At 37.1% G+C, this 22,616-nt stretch overlaps 2 protein-coding genes and 1 pseudogene across 3 annotated transcripts; 2 read left to right on the top strand and 1 right to left on the bottom strand.

Annotated features, from left to right (window-relative positions):
* Positions 1–3,491: 3,491 nt before the first annotated feature.
* On the bottom strand, positions 3,492–10,328 carry GCK72_022414 (annotated as a pseudogene). Its single transcript has 11 exons — positions 10,181–10,328; positions 6,975–7,106; positions 6,245–6,385; positions 6,070–6,186; positions 5,948–6,025; positions 5,814–5,900; positions 5,710–5,768; positions 5,142–5,401; positions 3,849–4,118; positions 3,721–3,797; positions 3,492–3,664 (listed from the first exon to the last, which is right to left on the bottom strand). Coding segments are annotated over exons 1-11 (1,542 nt in total).
* Positions 9,797–10,293, top strand: GCK72_022415 (uncharacterized protein; the record flags this gene model as incomplete). Its single annotated transcript, XM_003090921.2, has 2 exons — positions 9,797–10,016; positions 10,064–10,293. The coding sequence occupies 2 exons, from the start codon at positions 9,797–9,799 to the stop codon at positions 10,291–10,293; spliced, it is 450 nt and encodes a 149-aa protein (XP_003090969.2).
* A 7,586-nt stretch (positions 10,329–17,914) lies between the features above and the next one.
* On the top strand, positions 17,915–20,758 carry GCK72_022413 (uncharacterized protein; the record flags this gene model as incomplete). Its single annotated transcript, XM_053734809.1, has 3 exons — positions 17,915–18,073; positions 20,340–20,506; positions 20,551–20,758. The coding sequence occupies 3 exons, from the start codon at positions 17,915–17,917 to the stop codon at positions 20,756–20,758; spliced, it is 534 nt and encodes a 177-aa protein (XP_053578375.1).
* Between the last annotated feature and the right edge of the window lie 1,858 nt (positions 20,759–22,616).

Genomic DNA, 22,616 nt, shown 5'->3' with positions numbered 1-22,616 from the left:
TGGATCGAGAAAAAACAACCCATTATTTTTGTGGCTGACCACCTTTTTGTAGGGATACTATCTTGAAAGTTACAGGTCAACAAAGTAATTACTCCTTGAAACCGACTATTTCAGTGCATATTAGCGACATTTTGGAGCTTTTCAGTTTCACAACCTGTAACTTTCAAGATAGTGTCCCTACAAAAAAATGATCAACTATGAAAATTATGTGCTATTTTTTCTCTGTTCAGCTTATTTAAAATTAGTTTATTGAACAATCCGGTGACACCGAAATACAGTGTGAAAGTTGGTCATTGTTTCAATAAATTCCTGTGTTTTTGAAGCACACTTTCTTGGTTTACCCCTCCGATCTCAGTTCTTAATTGCTGATATGCGCAAACAACTGCAACTTGTAGTATTCGAAATTTGCAAATAGTTGAAGCTACGAACAATGCAAACACTAATATAGAAAAAGGTAGAAGATGATTCAGCCAGGCATCAAAGAGCGGTTAGATAAAAGCATCAAAGAGCGGTTAGATAAAAAGGAAGGCGGAGAGATACTGGGAAAGTGTACCGTGTACTATCGAAGACATAGTTATTTCAAATACGGCTTCCAACAGGAGTGTGAGTTAAAAATTTTCAAAAATTTTGAAAATAGAAAGCGTGAGACAAAAAATGAAGAAAAGTACAAATTAATTGATTTTATAATAGGATTAACTGCTGATGGGGAAACTTTGGTAGTAGAAAAAGTTATCTAAACAATACATTTTTTGTATAATAATGAATAAAACAAAGAGAGGTGGATATCTCTGAAAATTCTTGTGTGATTTACAGTTGTGGTTCGAATGGTACACTTTGAATATCTGTCAGATTTGCTGTTTCATATGTGTAATTATTCACACAACGTAAATCAAACTGAGCTGATGTAGCTATTTTGTTAAATAACATATTATGGAGTACTTATACAATAAAGATGCAAACCAAAGGAATTGAGTTACGGTAAAACCTCTAATAGAAGTGCCTCAGTAGCAAGAGTTTGGAGCGTCTGGTTTGAGAGCTAGCAAATTTTTTTCAACTGCAAAAATATTTCATAAACATTCAGCTTTGTTTTGCCTGTTGACAACTTTTTGATATTTCCTTTAGGAAAAAAGATATAACGTGTTAAATAGGATTTGCTGGGGCAACCTATATTTCAGGTTTTACGGTATAATTTTGATCTCGTATTTCCATAAACATGAAAATTGTGGGGCAATTTCTATTTTTAAATTCGATATGACAGGGTTTCATCTATCTCTTTCTCTCTCTTTGACTCATTCAGGGGAGGAGCCTAACAATGACGCAGGCTCCACCCCCGCAGAGAGAAAACCAATATATAAGGTAAATGCCAAATTAAACTAACAGCATTTCAAACATGACTAGCTAACAGTATGCCGGTCTCCCTAGTATTTAAGCTGATTATTTTTGAATTATTTTTTCCTGTCTGTTGCTATTAATTTGGGATCAACTCGAAATAATAGTAAGTTTTTAAGAAATGGCTTTCACTGAACTATAACTTTGGGAAAATTCCAAACTTCTATCTTGTAAAGAGTTATCATAGTAGGAAGGGCCGTAACGCTTGTAAGAAAAATGTAGTTAGGATTTTTAAAATAACATACTATGAACCTTGGAGGATGTAAATACAGTTCCGCTCAAAAGTATAATAAGTTTTGCCTTTCTCATTTGAAAATGCCCAACTTTGAGAGTGCGTCATAGTAAAACTAACTGTCCCACAAAATAACGTTTTATGGGATCGAACAGAACAAAAGTAGTACTCCATTTTTGTAGTTGACAATTCTCTGTACGGGCATTTCCTAGAGAGGTATGGTCATTTTAAGATAACATCTCAAAAGTCGCACTATTTTGCACTGACGTGTCGGAGTCGGAGAATCGGATACTCCGATTCTCCGATTCTCCGACTTTTGTCGGAGAATTTCTCCGACGGATAATTCTCCGACTTTTTTTTTCGGAGAAATTATCCGAAATTCTCCGATTCTCCGAAAAAAAAATTCGGAGAATTTCGGAGAATACCGGAGACGACGACACTCCGAACTCTGTTTTTGTTGTATTTTTACTGGTGAAAGCTCTTTATGATGATTAAACATGCTTTAGAAAGGTGAATTCTGAGAAACGCAACAGAAAATCCGGTTTAGAAGCATTTTTTGGGAACATTTTTTGGATTCTCCAAAATTCTCCGAAATTCTCCGATTCTCCGAGAAAAAAAGTCGGAGAAAATTTCGGATATCCGATTCTCCGACTTTTTTTCTCGGAGAAAAAGTCGGATATCCGATTCTCCGATTTTTTTTTGGAGAAAATTTCGATTCTCCGATTCTCCGAAAATTTTTCTCCGACCAAGCCTGGTCAACACACCATGTTCCCTTTTTTTCCCGTGAGATTGTTTGCCCTTCTCTTTTTGTTTTTCTTTAGTTCTTGTGTCATTTGTAACAAAAAAAGGGTGAGAAATAGGGAATGCGCCTTGGTTTGTGTTCTGTATCTCTGCTGAAACTTATCCGATTGACTTGAAATTTTCAGAGAAGATATTGCACATTGCGACGAATCGAATGATATAAATTTTGTTCGGTAGACTTCTTTTGTTTTTTTTTAATCCACGATTTTCTTAATCAAATGTCAACCTCAAATAGAAACTAATTTGTTTTTTTGGATGTCCGCACAAAAAAGTCGTTACCTATAAAAATAAAGTCCAAGGTTCGATCTAAAATTCCTATGAAAGTTGATTTTATGAAAAAAACAATGAACAACCGCGTGGCACCCTCTCAAAATATAATATTCCACTGAAACCGGAAATATTTCCAAATTTTAGGGAGGAATTGTACGTATGGCGCCCAATTCCTGCATTACCAACTTCCAAAGTTGACTATCCAAAAGGAGGTATCTTCTGTATTTATGCAGGTGTGAACCGCAGACTATGTTCCCTTGAACGATTCTTCTCTCGGGTCTCCCTCTTCTTCCTCGCAGTAACGTGCCATCCTCCTTCTTGTTTTCGGCGGGCGGTGTACCTTTCTTCTTCTTCTTATTTTCTATACGATGCGGTGGGTCTTCCTTCTTCTATGTTGTCGGAGCCGACTGCCTATCCATCTTTGCAGATAAGTTGGTATACCGGTCTTCTTTGTGACCATCAGGGAAAAGACGGCTAGGACTAATGGTGCTGCTGCTGCCGCTGCTTGCATTTTCAGCTATCTCTTCATCCTTTTGTCTCTCTCAATATTCCCAGCGCATGTGTGTAAACTGTGAGTGAATGTATGTGAAAGATTGTGGCCGGGTCGCTTCGAGAGGAGACGTGGGAGGAATTGAGAAAAGCGTAGATTCGTTAATATATAATACTTGGAAAAAAGTTAAGTGAATGAATTTATTTTTATGAAGTTAATTATTAAAACAATAGATTAATTGGTACATGGAAAAAAGTCAATTGGAATCTAGATGTTTGGCTACAGGGAGTAATTACAACATAACAATAATTAGAGATACCTCATACCGTATCCAACGTCTGTTCCTCCGCTATGACCCAATGTGCCACTAATCTCGACGGCTTGCTCAAAACTGGTGGCCGTTACGTTATCTGCCTGCTTGACTTGTGCCGCAATTGCTTTTCGGAACTCCTCCAAGTCTTGGGTCATTTTGACTCCAAATCCTGAAACAGATTCTAATAGTTTTTAAATTGTTTCAATAGAAGTTTGATCAACTCACCAAACTTGTTCATAGCTTGACGGATTTGTTTGGCATCATGAGCCTTCGAATCAGGAACTGGGTCTCGAAGTGTGGATCTGGATTCAGAAAATTTCAGTATTTAGCGCAGTAATTAGCGTTAAACCAACTCACTTTCTTCCAACATCTTTCTTAACTTCAGAAGGCGTTCCAACCCCTTCAAGTCGCTCTTCAATCCTTCCTGGTTCGCAGTTCCAGCTACTTTTTCAGCAAGCTCCTGATATTCTTTCTTGACGGACTCTTGAAGTTCTTCAGAGTGATCTTCTAAACTTTTCTTGTAGTTCCCGAGTTGAACTTTGTCTTTTCCAATGTCCTCTACAAACTTCTCGTCGTATTCATCAGCTCTCCCTTGCACTTCCACAATCTTTAGTGCTTCTTGTCTAAATACAAAGAAATTAATATTTCGACAGTTCAGTTATTTTTAGAGAACTTACCACTGTTCTAAGTTGACTCCAAATAAATAATAAAAGATAATTAGAATTCTAAAATAATCAATGAATACATGAGGAACCAGCATACCGTTAGCCGATTTTGTTCGAGATGCTCTCATTCATATTTCCTTCTTTTTATACTTTTTTCTTGGGCGGGGGTGGAGCCTGCGTTGTGTTTAGGCCCCGCTCCCCTGAGAGAGAATGCATGAGAGGTTTAAAGAAAAAGATAAAAAAGAGGGAAAGAAAAAAAGACACAGGGAACACCATCACTGAATTATTTTTTCTACCTATGATTAATGCATCAAAATATCACGGCAATTCTCTTGAGAGGGTCCGTACCAAAATGTTGTCAACTACAAAAATGAAACTTCACATTAAATTTGTAAACGTGGGAATAATTGGAATTATGGGATGCCAATCTATTTGTACAATTTTCGGAACTACAAGTTATGATAGAAAAATGATTGCAATCACAGCTTTATCACCTTTTCACTTTTCCGCCAGATTTCATTATATACATAACATTTCATGGTCAGCACATAATTTTTGACCGAAGTTTCCGTCTCTGCTTTCAAAACTTGTTTTCGTTGAATTATTGTCTGCTATGTGACTCACTTTTTGATATTAGCGGTAAACAAAATAAAAGGTTAATTGTCATTGGAGTATGAGACTTTGGCTTCACACGGAGGGGCAGGAGTTTTGTCTGTATGTCCCAAGACAATATTTTGCATGACAATTCCCTGACAAGTAATTATACACATACCTAATCAAAGTTACTGTTGTAATAATTGAGCAACTTCCGTACAAAACCGTAAAAACTTTTTTGGTGCACATACAGAATAAATACGTATTTCATTTTGATGTTTTTATTTGCGTCGTCTTCTTTTCGATCGCCAGAATCTTTTCACAGGTACCAGAGCTGATGATATCGGTTTCATTTCGGGTCCCCCTCCTTTTCGTCCTGTGACGTACCATCCTCCTTCTTTTCTGCTGCGGGCGGCATGCCTTTCTACTTCTTCTCTACCGCAAATGGCGGGTCTTCCTTTTTCTGAGTTGTCGGAGCCGCCTTCCTTTCCTTTTCTGGTGGGCGGTGAGATGTTCTTCCGTTCGTTTGCAAGTGTGTCGGTGTACCTTTCGTCTTTGCGACTATCTGGGAAATAACGGCTAGGACTGAAAGATGTCGGTGTCGCTACAGTTGTGGTATATTTAGCTATCTCCACATGCTCTTGTATCTGAATTTTACTAGATTTAAAAATCTTGTAAATTGCGTTGAATCTTTTAAGGAAACGCACAAAACGGGCTATCAAATTGCGCGTAAAAATTGTAAGTGAATGCATGTGGAAAATCTTAGGCGGGTCGCTTTGAGAACAGATCAGGAGGAATGTTGTATCAATCGTAGATCCAATTATACCTATGATGTGGAAGTTAGTTCAGTGAATGAATTTATTTTCATGAATTAAAAGGGGAAAAGGGGATAAAAAAGAACTTGGATATTTTCAACTTTCTCCACAAACTTCCGGTTGTATTCATCAACTCTCACTTGCACTTCCGCAATCTTCGGTTTGAGTTTTAGAATTTCTTGTCTGTAGTGCATCTTGCCTAAAAATATAATAGAATGCTTCTTTCAATAACATTTCAAATTACCTTCTTCACACTGACGTTTCATTTCTGCCTCTTGAGCCTGGAGAGTCTGGACAGCTTGAATAGCTGCATAGTAGTAAGGTGCCATTTCTGAAAAAATGAGATTTTAGGGTTTAGTTTGGGTTTGATTAGCCTACCAGGTGTGTTATGGTCAGCAAATGTTGTTTTGGCGATCAGTAGGAATCGACGACTGAGCTCCAATAGTTTGGGATTTGCTGAAAAAAATTAAGGTAATATCAACAAGTTCCGGATGACCCACCGGTTCCACGAACTCTCGATAATGCTTGGTAAGCAAATGGCTGATTTCGAACAACTTGATTAGAACGGCCTCTCAATGTTCCACTGGCAGAATCTTGGAGTTCACAAATGTGACTTTCTGAAAATCGTCACTTTTTGAAAACGAAAAATTGAAACTAATAGTCAAAACCACTAACCTCGCTCAACTGGAATGATATACTGGTCTCCGATGTCCTCGTAAAACGGAACTCTCAAATCGGGCATGTCGTCATTCATGGAAATGACCTCTGCATTTCTTTCGTCTTCTTCATCTCCGTTTCTAGCCAAATCCAAGTCGTCTACACCGCAATTATGAACAAAAGTTAGAATTCTAAAATAATCAGTTTGAATACATGGGGGACCGGCATACAGTTAGCTGATCTTGTTTGAAATGATGTTTGAAATGCTTCTCCTTTTATACTCTTTTCTTGGCGGGGGTGGAGCATGCATTGTGTTTAGGCCCCGCCCCTGAAGGAGGATGCATGTGAGGGGGAAAGAAAAATATAAACAAGAGAAAAAAAGAACAAGGAAACGTCATCACTAAATTATTTATTCTAGAAATGATTAATACATCAAAACATTGCTGTAGCTCTCTAGAGAGAGTTCGTACCAAAGTGTTGTCAAATACAAAAATGAATCTCGAAAAACTTTTGATTTATAGATGTGGCGAAAATTCGAATTATGGGATGCCAATCTACTTACGCAATTTTCAGAATTACAAGTTATAATACAAAAATCATTGCAATCTGAGCTTGGTCACTTGCTCAGTTTCTCTTCATATTTCTTAAAATTCAGAACATTTTTGCCCAGTACACTTCCTTTTTGACCCAAGTTTTCTACTCTGTTTTCAAAACGTTTCGTTGAACTAGTGTCTGTAGTATGACTCACTCTCTGGTTGCAAGCGGTAAACGAGGAAAAAAGTTAATGCTCGTTGAGTGGAGTACGGATCTTTCACTTCACACGGATTGATATGAGTTGTATCTGTATACCCCAAAAGAACTTCTTTTATAGGCTTTTTTTCTGAAAAAAATATTATGCATATGATCAAAGTGATTGCTCTTAAAATTGACCAAAGATTCTTCTCTCGTTTCCCTTCCCTTCTCCACTTGTCGCAGTGACGTATCATCCTCTTTCTTTCCGGCGACAGGCGGTGTTCCTTTCTTTTTCTTCTTCTTCTCTGTGTATAGTGCGGTATCCCTTCTTCTAAGTTTTCGGGGTAGTCAACCTTTCCCTTTTTGGCGGGCGATGTTTTTTTTTCGTTCTCTTCGGCGGGTGGTGTGATGTTCTTCTTTTCCTTCGCAAGTGTGTCAGCAGGTCATTGAACTTTTTTTCACTCGCGCTGTTAGAAAAGGTCAACCGACAATCGAGCAACGCAGACAATTTCAAAAGTTTACGGCGGAAGTGAAAGGGATAGACAATGCTTGGTCAATAGACACTCGTACAAGGTTGATCAAAATATTTCGATAACAAGATTGTTATTTTGCCCTCGAAACGTAACATGAGATGTGACGGAAGAAGGAGAACAACACTTTGGAGGGCAAACTACATAGGACATCAGGCAAAAGACTCAATGAACTGAACGAAAAGTACTTTGTATAACAGAAAATGTGGAGAAAAAGTGATTAACTTTGACAGGAAATTGTAAACTACAAAAAGTGAGTAGTATTTCCGTAGTAAGACATTTTCTACCGGAGTTCCAGAAAATTTTTATCTCAAAAGTTACTATACAATTTATTGCATTGTTCTATGATGTATATTGAGAGATTGAATAAACTACTGACTGTACTCTCTCGTTCTCCGTCTTTCCTCTCACTCATTCTATTAGAAGAGGGGTCGTAAAACAACACAGGCTGCACCCCCACGGAGAAAGAAAAGTATAAAAGGGATAGGAAGACCAACAACATCATTTCACAGATGGGCTAACGGAATGCCTTGTCGCCATTGCATATAAACTGATTATTTTTGAATTCTAATTTCTTTTTTTGTTTATTTGGAGTCAACTGAAAACAGTGGTAAGTTCTTTAGAAAAACTTTTAATATCAAAAATTGACTTGAGTCCTGAAGTCATATTTTTTGGAGATTCTGTTTTCAGATAGTTTTTAGATATTTATATTATTAATGCATATATTAGGTTGAGTCATAAGTTTCTTTCTTTTTTTGGGGTTGAACTTTGACTTCCAGTTTCTAGGTACTGTGATTGTTTATCGACCCAAACTTTTTTGCATTATAATGGCCTTTTCAGTGGCTAACAAAAAATTTTTCAAGTTAGTGCACAGGCTGTCCACTCGTAAAAACGACAGTTTTTTTCTGTCTCTAATCAAATTCCTATTTTGAAAAGATTTTTGATTCTAGTCGGATTTATATCAAAATTCTGAAATTTTTATAAGGAAACAAGTGGTATTTATAAAGAAAGACTTTGTCTTGTTATAACAATTTAGTTTTGGATAAAACTTTCCAAGATAAAGAATTTATGATCAGACGACCGACAGGTATGAGAACACAATGTTCTCCTGGGTTTAAGTCGATTACTAAAATATTGGAGAGAGCATTTATATCAAAATATTTGTAAAAGTTAGACAGTAACATAAGCAAGTTATGCAACAAAAAACTGTACACCAAAGTCATTCGGATAAGTGATAAAACTTGGTTGATGTGATTGTTAAGATTTTCACACTTTTGAGAATATTAGTGAAGTAGACCTCAGTGAAGTCTGGATCTTTTTTCAACGATCACGAACAAGTCTGAAATATTTTGTTACAAGTAATCAACAGTAGATACATTGTTCTAAAATTGTGCAAAAGATCTAGTGGATTGATTCAAAATTACGAGCAGTAGACTTCATCAAACTCAAAAATCACGTGAATTTGATGATGTTAACTTCGGGCTTCTTGCGAAAAAAGACGAATGGTGTGAATATCCAAAACAAAGTAAATTTAGAAACATCAATGTCTACTCTATTCAATAATAAACATTTCCACTAATTTACTTATCTACCGTTAAAGAAAAATCGAAAATACTCGCACCTCTCTAAATTGCTTATGGTCACCTTTCTTCAAAGACCCGCATTAAACCATCGTTGTTTTGTTCAAATATCTTTATTAGTTTTTTATACATAATTGTTCTTGCTTGTTTTAATTCCGAATGACTCACACATTCTCGCCAAAATTTTATAGGAAAAAAATGAAGTCAAAAAATTGTACCAAAAAAGGGTTCCTCAAGTGTTTTGACTTGTCTACGGCTGAAATTAAGCAGATGGCGGACGTCAAGTCACAGGTAGAATCACAATAAGTTATATGTACTGACCAATTGTATTTCTCATTATGTGAGTTATTAGCTTTCGAGAAATCGCGTGTCAAAAATCATCTCAAAAAAGAAAGAAACTTATGACTCAGCCTAATACTAAAAATTTTTAAAAACGACACAATTTTCGTTTTCCGGTGCGGCCGTGTAGTTCTCTTGGATAATTTGCTTAATTCACTGTTTTCTCACTTCTTCCAACAAAGACTTCGCGAAAAAATAGAAAAACACTATGAAAATTAGAAAACCGTTTATCGATGTAGAATCCACCACCAACGATATTATTTCAGGAAAAGAGCAATTGATACTGGAATATCTTCTCCATCGAGCTCCACGGGAAATGCTGCACACCTTTCTGCATTTTTCCATGTTCGGGATGCTTCCGGAAATGGAAATCTCAACTTGGAAGATCAATGTTAGTCGATTGGAATATGTACACCAAACAAATATCCTACATTCTAGAAGCTGTCGATGAAGAGGAAGACCCAGAGTGGGCGGCGGGTCGTGGGAAAACGCTTGCAGATCAGGAGCGTATTAGGCAAAGAAAATCTGAAAGAGCGAGAAAGGAAATGGAAGAAAGAGAGCGAAAAGTGAAAGAGGGAAGAGATGAAGCTCCGGATGTAGAACGTGATGGTAACATTCTCAATTAGAGGATAGACTATAACTTTTTCAAATTTCAGAACCTCTGCCGTCATCGAGCACACCAGATCTTCAGAAGACTTCAGAGGAGTCTGACGATCTTGTTGCCCCTGTGGAAGAAATGATGGAAAGAGAAGCCACGCCCGCTTCAAGCTCACCACCGGAGACTGATTGCTCTTTTTCGTTGGCTTTTGTTCTCGAGGCGCCTTCAGAATCTTCACAACACGATGAAGCTGAAGATTCAGATGGAGCGGGAACAATCCAATATTGAGATAGCGAAACGAGATAGCATTTTGTTGTTTTCATATGTTAATAATCGATTTCTTCTTGTTTTATGTTTTGTATCTTTTCAAGTTTCTAGCGAAGTTTCGTCCTTCAATTAACGTTAATGAACCAAAACTCAATTCCAGATTCCTGAAATGTTTTCCAGGTAAATCACTAGAAAGTTGAATTACTTCATGCACTACGTGCGATCTTTCTCGCTGAGACCATACACACATATGAAATCTAATAAGAAGTCTGTGGGAACTTGAGATCCCTAGCGAAAATTGCTTTCGATGATTTTGATGCTTTCGAAACTAAGCCGTTTGGATACATTCTTAGGGTTGCAATCTGAGATTCATATATCATCGTATTACTCATTTCTGTCTTAGTGGTGTGTTGGCTGTCCTCCCAACACACAGTTTATTTTCTATTCCTTTTTTTTATCTTTCTCTATTCAGGTAAAACATCATTTTCTAATGTGCAATCAAAGTAGACATAATTACATTCTAATCTCCCCACATTCGTTCCAGTCGGTGCCTGTGACCAAAATAAGAAAGGTCATTCCTCCAGCTAGTCATTGAACTTTTTTATCACTCACGCTGTTACAAAAGGTCAGTCGACAATCAAGCGATGCAGACAATTTTCGAAAGATTACGACAGAAGAGAAAGGGATAGTTATTGCTTGGTCAATTGTCACTCGTACAAGGCTGATTGAAAATTGCTGATAACGTTTTTTTTATTTTGACCTTCAAACGTGACAAGAGATGTTTGGAAAAAGGAGAACAAAATTTTGAAGATCAAACTACATAGGAAATTGACTAGGGAATGATCCAGACATAATTTGGAGATCTGGGTCGAATTATATATGGATGGAAAGCTGAAGTAAGCAAAAGGCTCAATGAACTGAACGAAAAATACTCTCTATAACAGAAATAATGGCGAAAACGAGATAACATGTTTGACAGTAAATTTTAAATTACAAAAAGTAAGTAAACTTGCCCATCATCATGGAGAGATAATTGTAATTGTCTTTCTTTTGTTCCTCGCCGTGCTCTTTCAATCAACTTCGAGCAGCCACCACCACCACCACTATCATCATTGGGTTTTCTTGAAGTCGGAGATCATCGACCACCAGGATGCCAGAGAAGGTCTCAAGATGGCTCAGATGACGGACAACCAAGCCCCCGTTTATTACCACGCCACAAGAAATCATTACGAAGATTCAATATTTCTAGCTAAAATAGTCGAAATTAATTAAATATTCAGTTTGGCGCACCTTAGGCGCGTTTTAATTCTGAAAAACAAAACCTGAATTTTCACTGTTTCGACCTCAACACTGGACAGTATCATGTAAAGTTCCGTTATGATAAAAGATGGGCTTTGGTCTCATCAGCAGTGTGAGCCTTTGCATGTAATTCCTAGGAGCATGGTTATTCTGAGCGGTTTCGAAACTGTTTATACTGGAAGTCCTCACCATGCATAATGTGTTCAGTCCGATGTAGATAATGAGAACATTTTGATGACTTCCTCCAATATTCACTCTGAAACAAGGCGTTGATTCTTTGTCAGTATTCCATTAAAACCGTCTTTCTTCTAAACTTGTCTTCGATTCAAATCACTAATCTTCATTTCAATGGCTTTGAAGCTCCTGACAACAGCTTTTAGAAATCGAAATCCGAAAGTGAGGTGTTTCCTTGCCATTTTCAAAAATTTGTTGGCAATTATGAAGTGTGAAGTCTGCAATTTTATTCTGTCCGTGTCCATCAACAAAAGCATTAATCTTTAAAATACAATACAGTACCGCTCAAAAGTATATTAACTTTTTGTTTTTTGATCATAACTTATCTCAAATAGGTCCGATTGAGCTGAAACTTTGGGAAAACATTTATTGTAGAGTTTTTAATATATTTACACAAAATTTGGGTAAAAAATCATGTTCCAAAAGTTTTTTGCACAATTTTCGAAAATCTCAAAAATGCGAAAAAATGGCATATTTTTGTTTAAATGATCAGAGTATCGAAAACAGGTTGTAGAAACAGTGTTTATGATAGTTTTCCGTAAGACATAGTCTAGTTCTTCAATTTTTGAGTACTGGTCCGCAATCCTAGGCATGCTTTCCATGTATCCCATTCCGGCAAAGTATGGTGATTGAGACATTTGGAGTTTTGAAGTTCGAACTACTGTAAATTAGTTTATTTTCGTAGAAAACAGTAGCGGTTTACCCGAAACTTTTTAAAAAACGATAAAGAACAATTTAAAAATAACCCGATTCTGATACAAGCTTTCAATCAGTTTTTGGAGACGTTCAAACGTCAACTAGAGGTTCTCCAGAATGGCAATCTGACACGTTCCGGATCGAAATTTCATAATTATCTGGAACCCTTGTTATCAAAACTTCAGACAATTATTATTTCAGTATCTGTCAATATTTTGAACCATATTCTGAAACACAAATTTGTAATTGAGAGCTGTGCCATTCTCTGCAAATTAGTAAATGGCATTTCAAAAAACTCAAAATTTTTTAATTATTTTTTTTTCTCAAGAAATAGTGTCTAGCTGATTATTTTTTAGTTTTCTACATCAGAAAAAGACTTCAATAGATTTCTAACAATTAAAAACCTATTGACTCACGTTTTATTATATTTTCATACTGTAGGCAAAAACTGCAGTTAGAACGTGGATACTGCGTAGTTACTTTTTAGTGTGCACATACTTTCAAACAAATTTGTGTTTCAGAATATGGTTCAAAATATTGACAGATACTGAAATAATAATTGTCTGAAGTTTTGATAACAAGGGTTCCAGATAATTATGAAATTTCGATCCGGAACGTGTCAGATTGCCATTCTGGAGAACCTCTAGTTGACGTTTGAACGTCTCCAAAAACTGATTGAAAGCTTGTATCAGAATCGGGTTATTTTTAAATTGTTCTTTATCGTTTTTTAAACAGTTTCGGGTAAACCGCTACTGTTTTCTACGAAAATAAACTAATTTACAGTAGTTCGAACTTCAAAACTCCAAATGTCTCAATCACCATACTTTGCCGGAATGGGATACATGGAAAGCATGCCTAGGATTGCGGACCAGTACTCAAAAATTGAAGAACTAGACTATGTCTTACGGAAAACTATCATAAACACTGTTTCTACAACCTGTTTTCGATACACTGATCATTTAAACAAAAATATGCCATTTTTTCGCATTTTTGAGATTTTCGAAAATTGTGCAAAAAACTTTTGGAACATGATTTTTTACCCAAATTTTGTGTAAATATATTAAAAACTCTACAATAAATGTTTTCCCAAAGTTTCAGCTCAATCGGACCTATTTGAGATAAGTTATGATCAAAAAACAAAAAGTTAATATACTTTTGAGCGGTACTGTATGTGGATTGTATACATAGTTTCTAGTCCCGTGAGATTTGTGTTAAATTTATTGTTTTCTCAAAAAACTCAATAAATCTTTTTTTCTGGAAACCGGCACTTTTATCCTTACGCGATTTAAGAAGATGGGGCTACGGGTGGTGTCTCCTGTATTTGTGCAGATTAGGACAACAGTCAATGTTCTCTTGACAAATTCTTCCGTCAGGTCTCTCTCCTTTTTCTCGCAGTGAGGTATCATCCTCCTTCTCACCTGTGTGTCTTCTTCTCTACCGCAAACGGCGGGCCTTCCTCTTTCTAAGTTGTCGGAGCCGCCTGCCTTTCCTTTTTGGCGGGCGGTGTGTCTTTTCGTCTTTTTGTTGGTGGTCGGAGGGATGTTCTTTTCTCCTTCGCAAGTATGTCGGTGTACTTCCTACGCGACCACCTTGGAAACGATGGTGTGTTATAATCTATTTTCCGGGAGTGCGTTTCAAGTGGTTCAGTGGGTGTAATTTCAGCAGGATTAGCGGACATGCAACACATAAAAACACTATCGTTGTTTTTCGATAATTGGAGAGCATCGTTTTCCGTCAGGTTTAGCGTTTTTGTGCAAGTTTTGTAACACATCCTTTGAAATAGCAGTTTGTCGGTTTTCGTTCCATTCTCCAATCAGGTTTTCGTTCCATTCTCCAATCTCGACTCTCATCATTTTTCGGAGAGAATTGAGAAACTACTACGGCTTAGTCCATCACAAAATTTTTACATGGAATGTATTTTGACTGCCCCCCCTAAAGTACCGATTTTTTTAGCTCATTCGATGAGTTTTCCCGAGAGAAAATGACTTATAATGGGTTTTCCTGTGACGTGACCTCGTTTTTGAGAAATTGAGATTTTTCAAAAAATGCAATTTTTTCTAATTTTTTTTTTCATTAATTTTTTTCATTATTTTTCGGGATTGTTCAAAAAAATGGCTTTGCACATAAGTGTAGGAAATTTTATGTAGTTTTTGACAAGAATATGAAACTTATGAAAAAATAATTTTTTGGTCCTGAAAAAGGTAAAAATGTGACACCCTCCAAAAAAAAAATTTTTTTTCGAGGACGGCAAAGGTGACATATATGAGGTAAAAAAGTACAACTTATCTGAATCATTTTTTTATATAACACTATAGTCGCTTCCAGTTGAAAATTGAGGAAAAAATTGGTTTGAAAATTTTCATTTTTCGAAAAAATGTGACATGTCGGAAATGAGTTCGAACTTCTGACATTGAATTAGTTTTAAATAAAATCTTTTCAGAATAATGATTTCCAGACTGTGTTCTATCATTTCCATTTAAAAAACTGCATTCCTGTTGACTTCTCTTGTCATAACACTCGTTAAAAAATTGCAAGTTTTCTCATGTGGTAGAAATTTAACTGCTCATAACTCCTCTAAAACTGAAGAAAACAGGCTCAAAAACACAGAACAACTCAAAAATGACTATCGCTTTTCAAAAATCATAATTGGGCTGTTTTTCGAAAAATAATTTTTTTCGATTTTTGATAAGGGGGGACCACATGAAATTTTTCCAGAAACTTGAAAAATTTTTTTTTTCGAAAACAACCAGAATTTACCGTTTTTAGCATCTATTCTTGTTTATAAACTAGTTTTGAGTTGTTTTCGAAAAAAAAAATTTTCAAGTTTCTGGAAAAATTTCATGTGGTCCCCCCTCATCAAAAATCGAAAAAAATTATTTTTCGAAAAACAGCCCAAATATGATTTTTGAAAAGCGGTAGTCATTTTTAAGTTGTTCTGTGCTTTTGAGCCTGTTTACTTTAGTTTTAGAGGAGTTATGAGCAATTGAATTTCCACCACATGAGAAAACTTGCAATTTTTGAGTGAGTGTTATGACAAGAGAAGTGAACAGGGATGTACTTTCTTTTTTGAAAATAGTAAAACATAATCTGAAAATAGTTATTTTTATTAAATTTGATTAGGAGCGTGGACAATATTAGAAATTTGAACTCATTTCCAGCATGTCACATTTTTTCGAAAAATGAAAATTTTCAGAGCAATTTTTTCCTTAATTTTTAACTGGAAGCGACTATAGTGCTATATGAAAAAATAATCCACATAAGTTGTACTTTTTTACCATATGTATGTCACCTCTGCCAACCTCGAAAAAAAATTTTTTTTTGGAGGGTGCCACATTTTTACCTTTTTCAGGACCAAAAAAATATTTTTTCAAAAGTTTCATATTTTTGTCGAAAACTACATAAAATTTGCTACAATTATATGCAAAGTCATTTTTCTGAACAATCCCGAAACATAATGAAAAAAATTAATGAAAAAAAAATTTCGAAAAAATTGCATTTTTTGAAAAATCTCAATTTCTCAAAAACGAGGTCACGTCACAGGAAAACCCATTATAAGTCATTTTCTCTCAGGGAAACTCATCGAATGAGCTGAAAAAATCGGTACTTTAGGGGGGGCAGTCAAAATACATTCCATGTTAGAGCTCTTTTCCTCATCTCCCTCTTATTATTCAGGCCAAACATCATATTGAAAGTACAGATGCAAGTAATAGTGTTTGAAAAAAGAAAGGACAATCTTCTAATAGCTGATTATTGAACTTTTTTATCACTTGCGTTGTTAGAAAAGGTCAGCCGACAACGAATCGACGCAGACAATTTCAAAAGTTCACGACAGAAGGGAAGGGGATAGACATCATACTTGCAAATTTACGGGCCGGACCGGGCCGGCTTCAAAGGTACCTATTTTTTACCAAATTGTTTGAAATTTTTTGAAATTTTACATTAAGAATTTCAATTTTTTGACGCATAACTATCTTTTGATTGAATTCCGAAGTATAGTCGAAAATTCGACATTTTTGGGAAAAAATTCAAGAAAAATCAAATTTTTCAGCCGGCCCTTCGGGCCGGGCCGAGCCGGGCCTTGGAAATTCTCGTCACGGCCCGGCCCGGGCCGTTGCAAGTATGATAGACACCGCTTGGTCAATGTGCACTCGCACAAGCTTGAAACGTGGCAAACCGGCAAATAAGATGTTTCGAAGCAGGAGAACAACCATTTTGAACTAAACAAGAAGTATTCTGTATAACAAAAAATATGGCGAAAAATGGTTAACATCTTTGATAGGAAATTGTATCCTACTAAAAATGAGTAATATTTTGTGCAGGTTGTAATGTATGCTTTGAAAATGTTTATTTAGCGGTCCATACCTTCATGTTTATAGTTCATTTCTTTATCTTTCTCCCATTATTCAGGTGAAATATCATATTCAAAAGTGTAACAGAAATGGACATATCCGCACATTCGTTCCAGTCTGTGTCAGTGTTTCTTAGGAGACAAGTAACAATGTTTGAAAAAGAAAATGGTCAAACAGCATATGAAATAAGACAAAAAACTCATTCAACTGAAAATATCCCACAGAACAGAAAATATGGAGAAAAAGTGATATGCATCTTCGATAGCAAATTGTAAATTACACGAAGTGAGTAATATTTTCGTTGTGAGACTATCTTTCCCGATATTCCAGAACATTTTTCTCTCAATGAATTAATATAGAATCTATCGACTTGTTTTATGATTTACTTTGGGAGATTGAATACGCTACTTACAGTACTCTCTTGTTTTCCGTCTTTCCTCTCACTCCTACTCTTAGGGGTGGGGCCGTAACACAACACAGGCTCCGCCCCCGCGGTGAAAGAAAAGTATAAAAGGGACAGGCAAGATGACAACAGCATTAAGAGACTGTCTACCGGAATGACTAGGTCGCCCCTGTATTAAAACTGATTATTTTAAAATTCTAATTTCTTGTATTTTGTATTTTTGGAGTCAACTAGGAACAGTGGTAAGTTCTTCAGAAATGTCGTTCGGGGGAGGGGCGTGGCTTAACCTTTTAGAAATATGTTTAATTTACATTCTTTGTGAGACTCGAGTACGGTCCTAGTAGTAAGAGGCCAAGAGACTGTATGCAAGATGGTAGTATGTAGGTGCAAAAATATACATAAAATAATTTTTTTTCTGATAGCAGAAATTTAATTTTTGAAATAATTGATGACTTATTAACCAGCTCAACAATTTCAACCGAGCAATTTTCGAACAAATTTTCTAAAAGGAAAAGATACGCAAATAATCATAATTTGTAATTTATTGCGAACTTTTTTTCAGTATGTCATATCTTTCACCAAAACGAAGACAGTGGACTTAGTAGAGGACAGACCGCACCATCAGAAAAAAGAATTCCAAAGAGTCAATGGAAGGAAACCGATGGACTACACCGAAAGAGTGATGTATGTATTCCAAGACACGGATGTCCTCTTCTTCTCAATGGTCACTCACGAATACCCAAACCATTGTGGAAAGTCATATTGCCTAATCGACACCCTGGACTCTATCCCATACTTCGATATCCACAAAAGGCTTTCGGTTGGATGAGGAACCGCCTACCAAATCAAGGATTCCAAAAAGGCCATATCTGTGCGGATGCACCGATTCAAGGAGACGACTTATTTTTCATTTGTCACCCGACCAGTCAGTTACATTTGACACAGAATAGATTGGAGGCATGATATGAGGAAATGTTGAAGAAAGGAGTGAAGGATGTGAGATTCGAAGTGGACGAATTTTGCTGGATTCAAGAAGGACATTGTTTGATTTGTGTTAAGATTTGTGTTAAATTCATTGTTCTCTCAAAAAACTCAATAAATCTTTTTTGTCTGGAAATCGACACTTTTCCTTACGCGATTTAAGAAGATGGGGCTACGGGTGGTGTCTCCTGTATTTGTGCAGATTAGGACAGCAGTCAATGTTCCCTTGACAGATTCTTCCCTCGGGTCTCTCTCCTTTTTCTCGCAGTGACGTATCATCCTCCTTCTTACCTGTGGCGGGCGGTGAGCCTTTCTTCTTCCTTCCTACCGCAAACGGCGGGCCTTCCTCTTTCTATGTTGTCGGAGCCGCTTGCCTTTCCTTTTTTGGCGGACGGTGTGTCTTTTCGTTCTTTTTTGCCGGTCGCAGAGATGTTCTTTTTTTTTCTTTCGCAAGTGTGCCGGTGTACCTGTCTCCTACGCGACCACCTTGGGAACGATGGTCTGTTTTAATCTTTCTTCCGGGAGTGCGTTTCAAGTGGTTTAGTGGATGTAATTTCAGCAGGATTAGCGGACGTGCAACACATAAAAATACTCTACCGTTGTTTCCAGATAAATGGAGAGCATAGTTTTCCGTCAGGTTTAGCGTTTTCGCGCAAGTTTTGTAACACATCCTGTCATCGGTCGGTTTCCGTTCCATTCTCCTATCAGCTCTCGACTCTCATCATTTTTCAAAAAGAATAGAGAAACTACTACGGATTTGTCCATCCCGAAATTTTTAGAGCTCTTCTCTTTATCGCTCTCTCTTATTGCTCAGGCAAAACATCATATTCAAAGCACAGATACAAGTAACAGTGTGTGAAAAAAGAAAGGTCATTCTTCTAATAGCTGGTCATTGAACGTTTTTATCTTTCTCTTATTGTTCAGGCAAAACATCATCTGCAAATGAGTAATCAAAGTGGACATAACCACATTCTGATCCCCCCCACATTCGTTCCAATCGGTGTCAGTGTACATCATGAGGCAAGTAACAGTGTTTGAAAAAAGAAAGGTCATTCCCCTAGTATCTGGTCATTGAACTTTTTATCACTCGCGCCATTAGAAAAGGTCAGCCGGCATTGACAGGACGCAGACAATTTCAAAAGTTCATGACAGAAGAGAAAGGGATTGGCACTGCTGGGCCAATATGCACTCGTACAAGCTTGAAACGTGATAAACCGTCAAATAAAATATTTGGAAGCAGGAGAACAACACTTTGGAGGTCGACAACAAACATTTTGAACTGAACGGGAAATCTTCTGTATAACAGAAAATATGGCGAAAAAGAGCTTGATAGGGAATTGTGAATAACAAAAGGTGAGTAATATGTTCGTTGTGAGACAGTATGAGTTCATATAAAATTTATTGAATTGTTCTATGATGTTCTTTAGGAGAATAAACAAGCTACTGACAGTGCTCTCTCGTTCTCCGTCTTTTCTCTCACTCACTCTCTTAGAGGCGGGGCCGTAACACAACAGAGAGTCCACCCCCGCGGTGAAAGAAAGGTATAAAAGGGACAGACAAGATGACAACAGCATTAAGAGACTGTCTACCGGAATGACTAGGTCGCCCAAGTAATTAAACTGATTATTTTAAAATTCTATTTTCCTGTATTTTCTATTTGGAGTCAACTTGGAACAGTGGTAAGTTCTTCAGAAAAGACGGTCAATAAGCTAGCAAATTTCCTCACTAAATGTAAGATATTCTGTAAGACTAGAGGTAAAAACAAACGTGCGCCAAACGTGCAATTATCCGATTTTGAAATGTTAAGAAAAACGCGCTAACAATACACCAGCTAGTGTTCAATGTTCAATTTTTGAAATCTTCTAAATGCGTCAACGGAACAGCTCAAATTCGTTTTCAAAAAGCGTCTAAAACGCCTCAGTCACAGTTTTGAATTTAAAATCGCGTCAAAGGTGCGCCAGACGTACAATTTTCCGATTCTGAAATGTTTAGAGAAACGTGCTAACAATACGCCAGCCAGTACCTCACGAAAAGCAAGAATTCGCCCATAACGCCCCTCCGGCCATCCGGAGACACTCTTACGGAGAGACAGACCTTTTTTTCAGATCCAAGACGTCACAGTCCGTGTCGAGTCGATTCGTCATTTCTCTGTTTCTCAAATGGCTCTTCTCGTCGAGAATGCTTATGTCCTTTTAGCCGGTTCCGCTCAACAGAGAAGCAATATGTGTGAAGTACTATTGGCGGTCGCCTGGATTTGTGGAGAGTATAGCCAGTGAGTAGTGGTAAAAATTGACACTGAAAATTACCAATTTTCAGACATGTCCGAAACCAGCGAGGAGTACTCGAATCAATGCTGAAAACCAAGCCATCTGTGATGCCAGGACACATTCTGTCAGTGTACGTTCAGAATATCGGGAAATTGTACTGCTCGCTGATGTCACAAGCCGAGGAAGAAGTTGATGCTCTCAAAACTTCCCCAATTCGAGCTCTCCGAGCATTTGGAAGCTCAGGAAAGAGCGTGTAATCTGATGACAATAATCAGAATCATCGAGAGTCACCATCAACAACGACAGAAGATGGGTGCGGAGCTACAGAAGCTTTATGATGGAGAGCTGAATCCAGTGGGCACAAAAGCGCAACGAAAAGTTCCAGTACCAGAAGCAAAAATGTACGGTAGGTATTCGAAGGTTCCAAAATCTATATATTGACGTAGTGCATACCTCTCTGCGGTTTCCCGACAAATTCCGGTTCAAGTTTCAGATTTTAGATTTTTTCGTTTCTTTTTTCATAACAGAAATTCATTTTTTGAAAAATTGCTGACCGATCAACCGTTTTTGATGATTTTTAAAAATAAGCTAGTCTTCAATCATCACACTGATAATAATCGTTTTAGGGAACCAATATACTGCAATCATGGGAGTCCCATGCATGGAACCTGCCGAATTCCGGAAAATGAAAATGGCTCAAAAAACGCCACGTAATTGTTTCAATGAAATCTTTTATTTTTGTTTGCCACTGATTACGGTAATCTCTGAATGAAATTTTGTTGATTCAATTTTCGAATGTACGCTACATCGATTCATGTGTGCATCATGAGACAAGTAACAGTGTTTGAAAAAAGAAAGGTCATTTCCCTAATAACTGGTCATTGAACTTTTTTACCACTCGCACCATTAGAAAAGGTCAGCCGACAATGAATCGACGCGGACAATTTCAAAAGTTTCTGACTGAAGGAAGGGGTAGACACTGTTTGGTCAATAGTCGCTAGTACACGGTTGATCAGAACGTGATTTGATTTTTATTTTGACCTCAAAGGGTGACAAGCCGTCAAATAAGATGTTTGGAAGCAAGAGAACAATCACTTTGAACTAAAAATAGAAGTATTATGTACATGGTGGCTAATAAGTATGCAACGCCCTTATTAGTTTGATATTCTGCGAAAAAACGATTCAATTAACGAAGAAACGTGATCAATAGTTGGAATGTACGTATTAGATTTAGTATACAACAGGAATTCGAAGTTGGATACTTTGGCCTTGATACAGGCTTTCTGACATCCGATGACAGAATCGTTTGTACGCCGCAGGTAGTCGACGTCGACTTCGTCTCATATCTTCTGAAGAGCGGTCTTGAGAACAATGGCCGTGTTGCAGGAGATTGCTGAAGTCTTGCTCTTTCATTATTTCCACTATGAAATCCTTCGGATCGAGATTCGTCGACGAGGTATGCCTAATATCGTTGAATCAGTAGCCAACAAAATGGGAGGATTTGAACTGTGTGACGCGGTCTAATTTAGTTGAGAGATAAAAATGCGTCCGGTAGAGTGTTCAGCTATACAAGATAACAAAACATCCTTTAAAACCAAATTTTGGCAGGTCGCGAGTTGATTTTCGCAATTCTGTTGATGAAAACAAACAAAGTTTTACCGTCAGATGTCAACGCGGGTTTGTCTCTGGTTTTGACGAATGGGAAGAGGTTCGATAGTGTAGATATTCTAGACGGTCCACAGCAGGTCCGAGACACGGCGCATCTGCAGATCAACAAGCAACTTTTTTCAAGTCGTGAAGCTTTGGATTGGGCGGAAAAGAACTGTCTTTGGCACAGTTTGTAGGTTTTGTTGTTGAAGTGTCTTTTGACGATAGTTTGGACACTTCCACGACTGATTTTGAGATTCATAGTAATCTCGTTTATGCTGATATTATAACAGATTTTACTTTTGATATTTCTCGAGTCTTTCAATTTATCAGAATGTGCACTCTCAGGAAATTTTACATCACTCTCAATGGTTGTTTTTGATCATCACATAATTGGGGTGTCGAGTTACAGGAAAAATTGAAAAGAATTTTGTCGTTTTCAGATAAAACTAACTCACTCACTAAGAG

This window comes from Caenorhabditis remanei, chromosome X (genome assembly GCF_010183535.1).
Source record: "Caenorhabditis remanei strain PX506 chromosome X, whole genome shotgun sequence".
Classification (NCBI taxonomy): Eukaryota; Metazoa; Nematoda; class Chromadorea; order Rhabditida; family Rhabditidae; genus Caenorhabditis; species Caenorhabditis remanei.
This window is presented reverse-complemented; position numbering and strand designations above follow the sequence as displayed.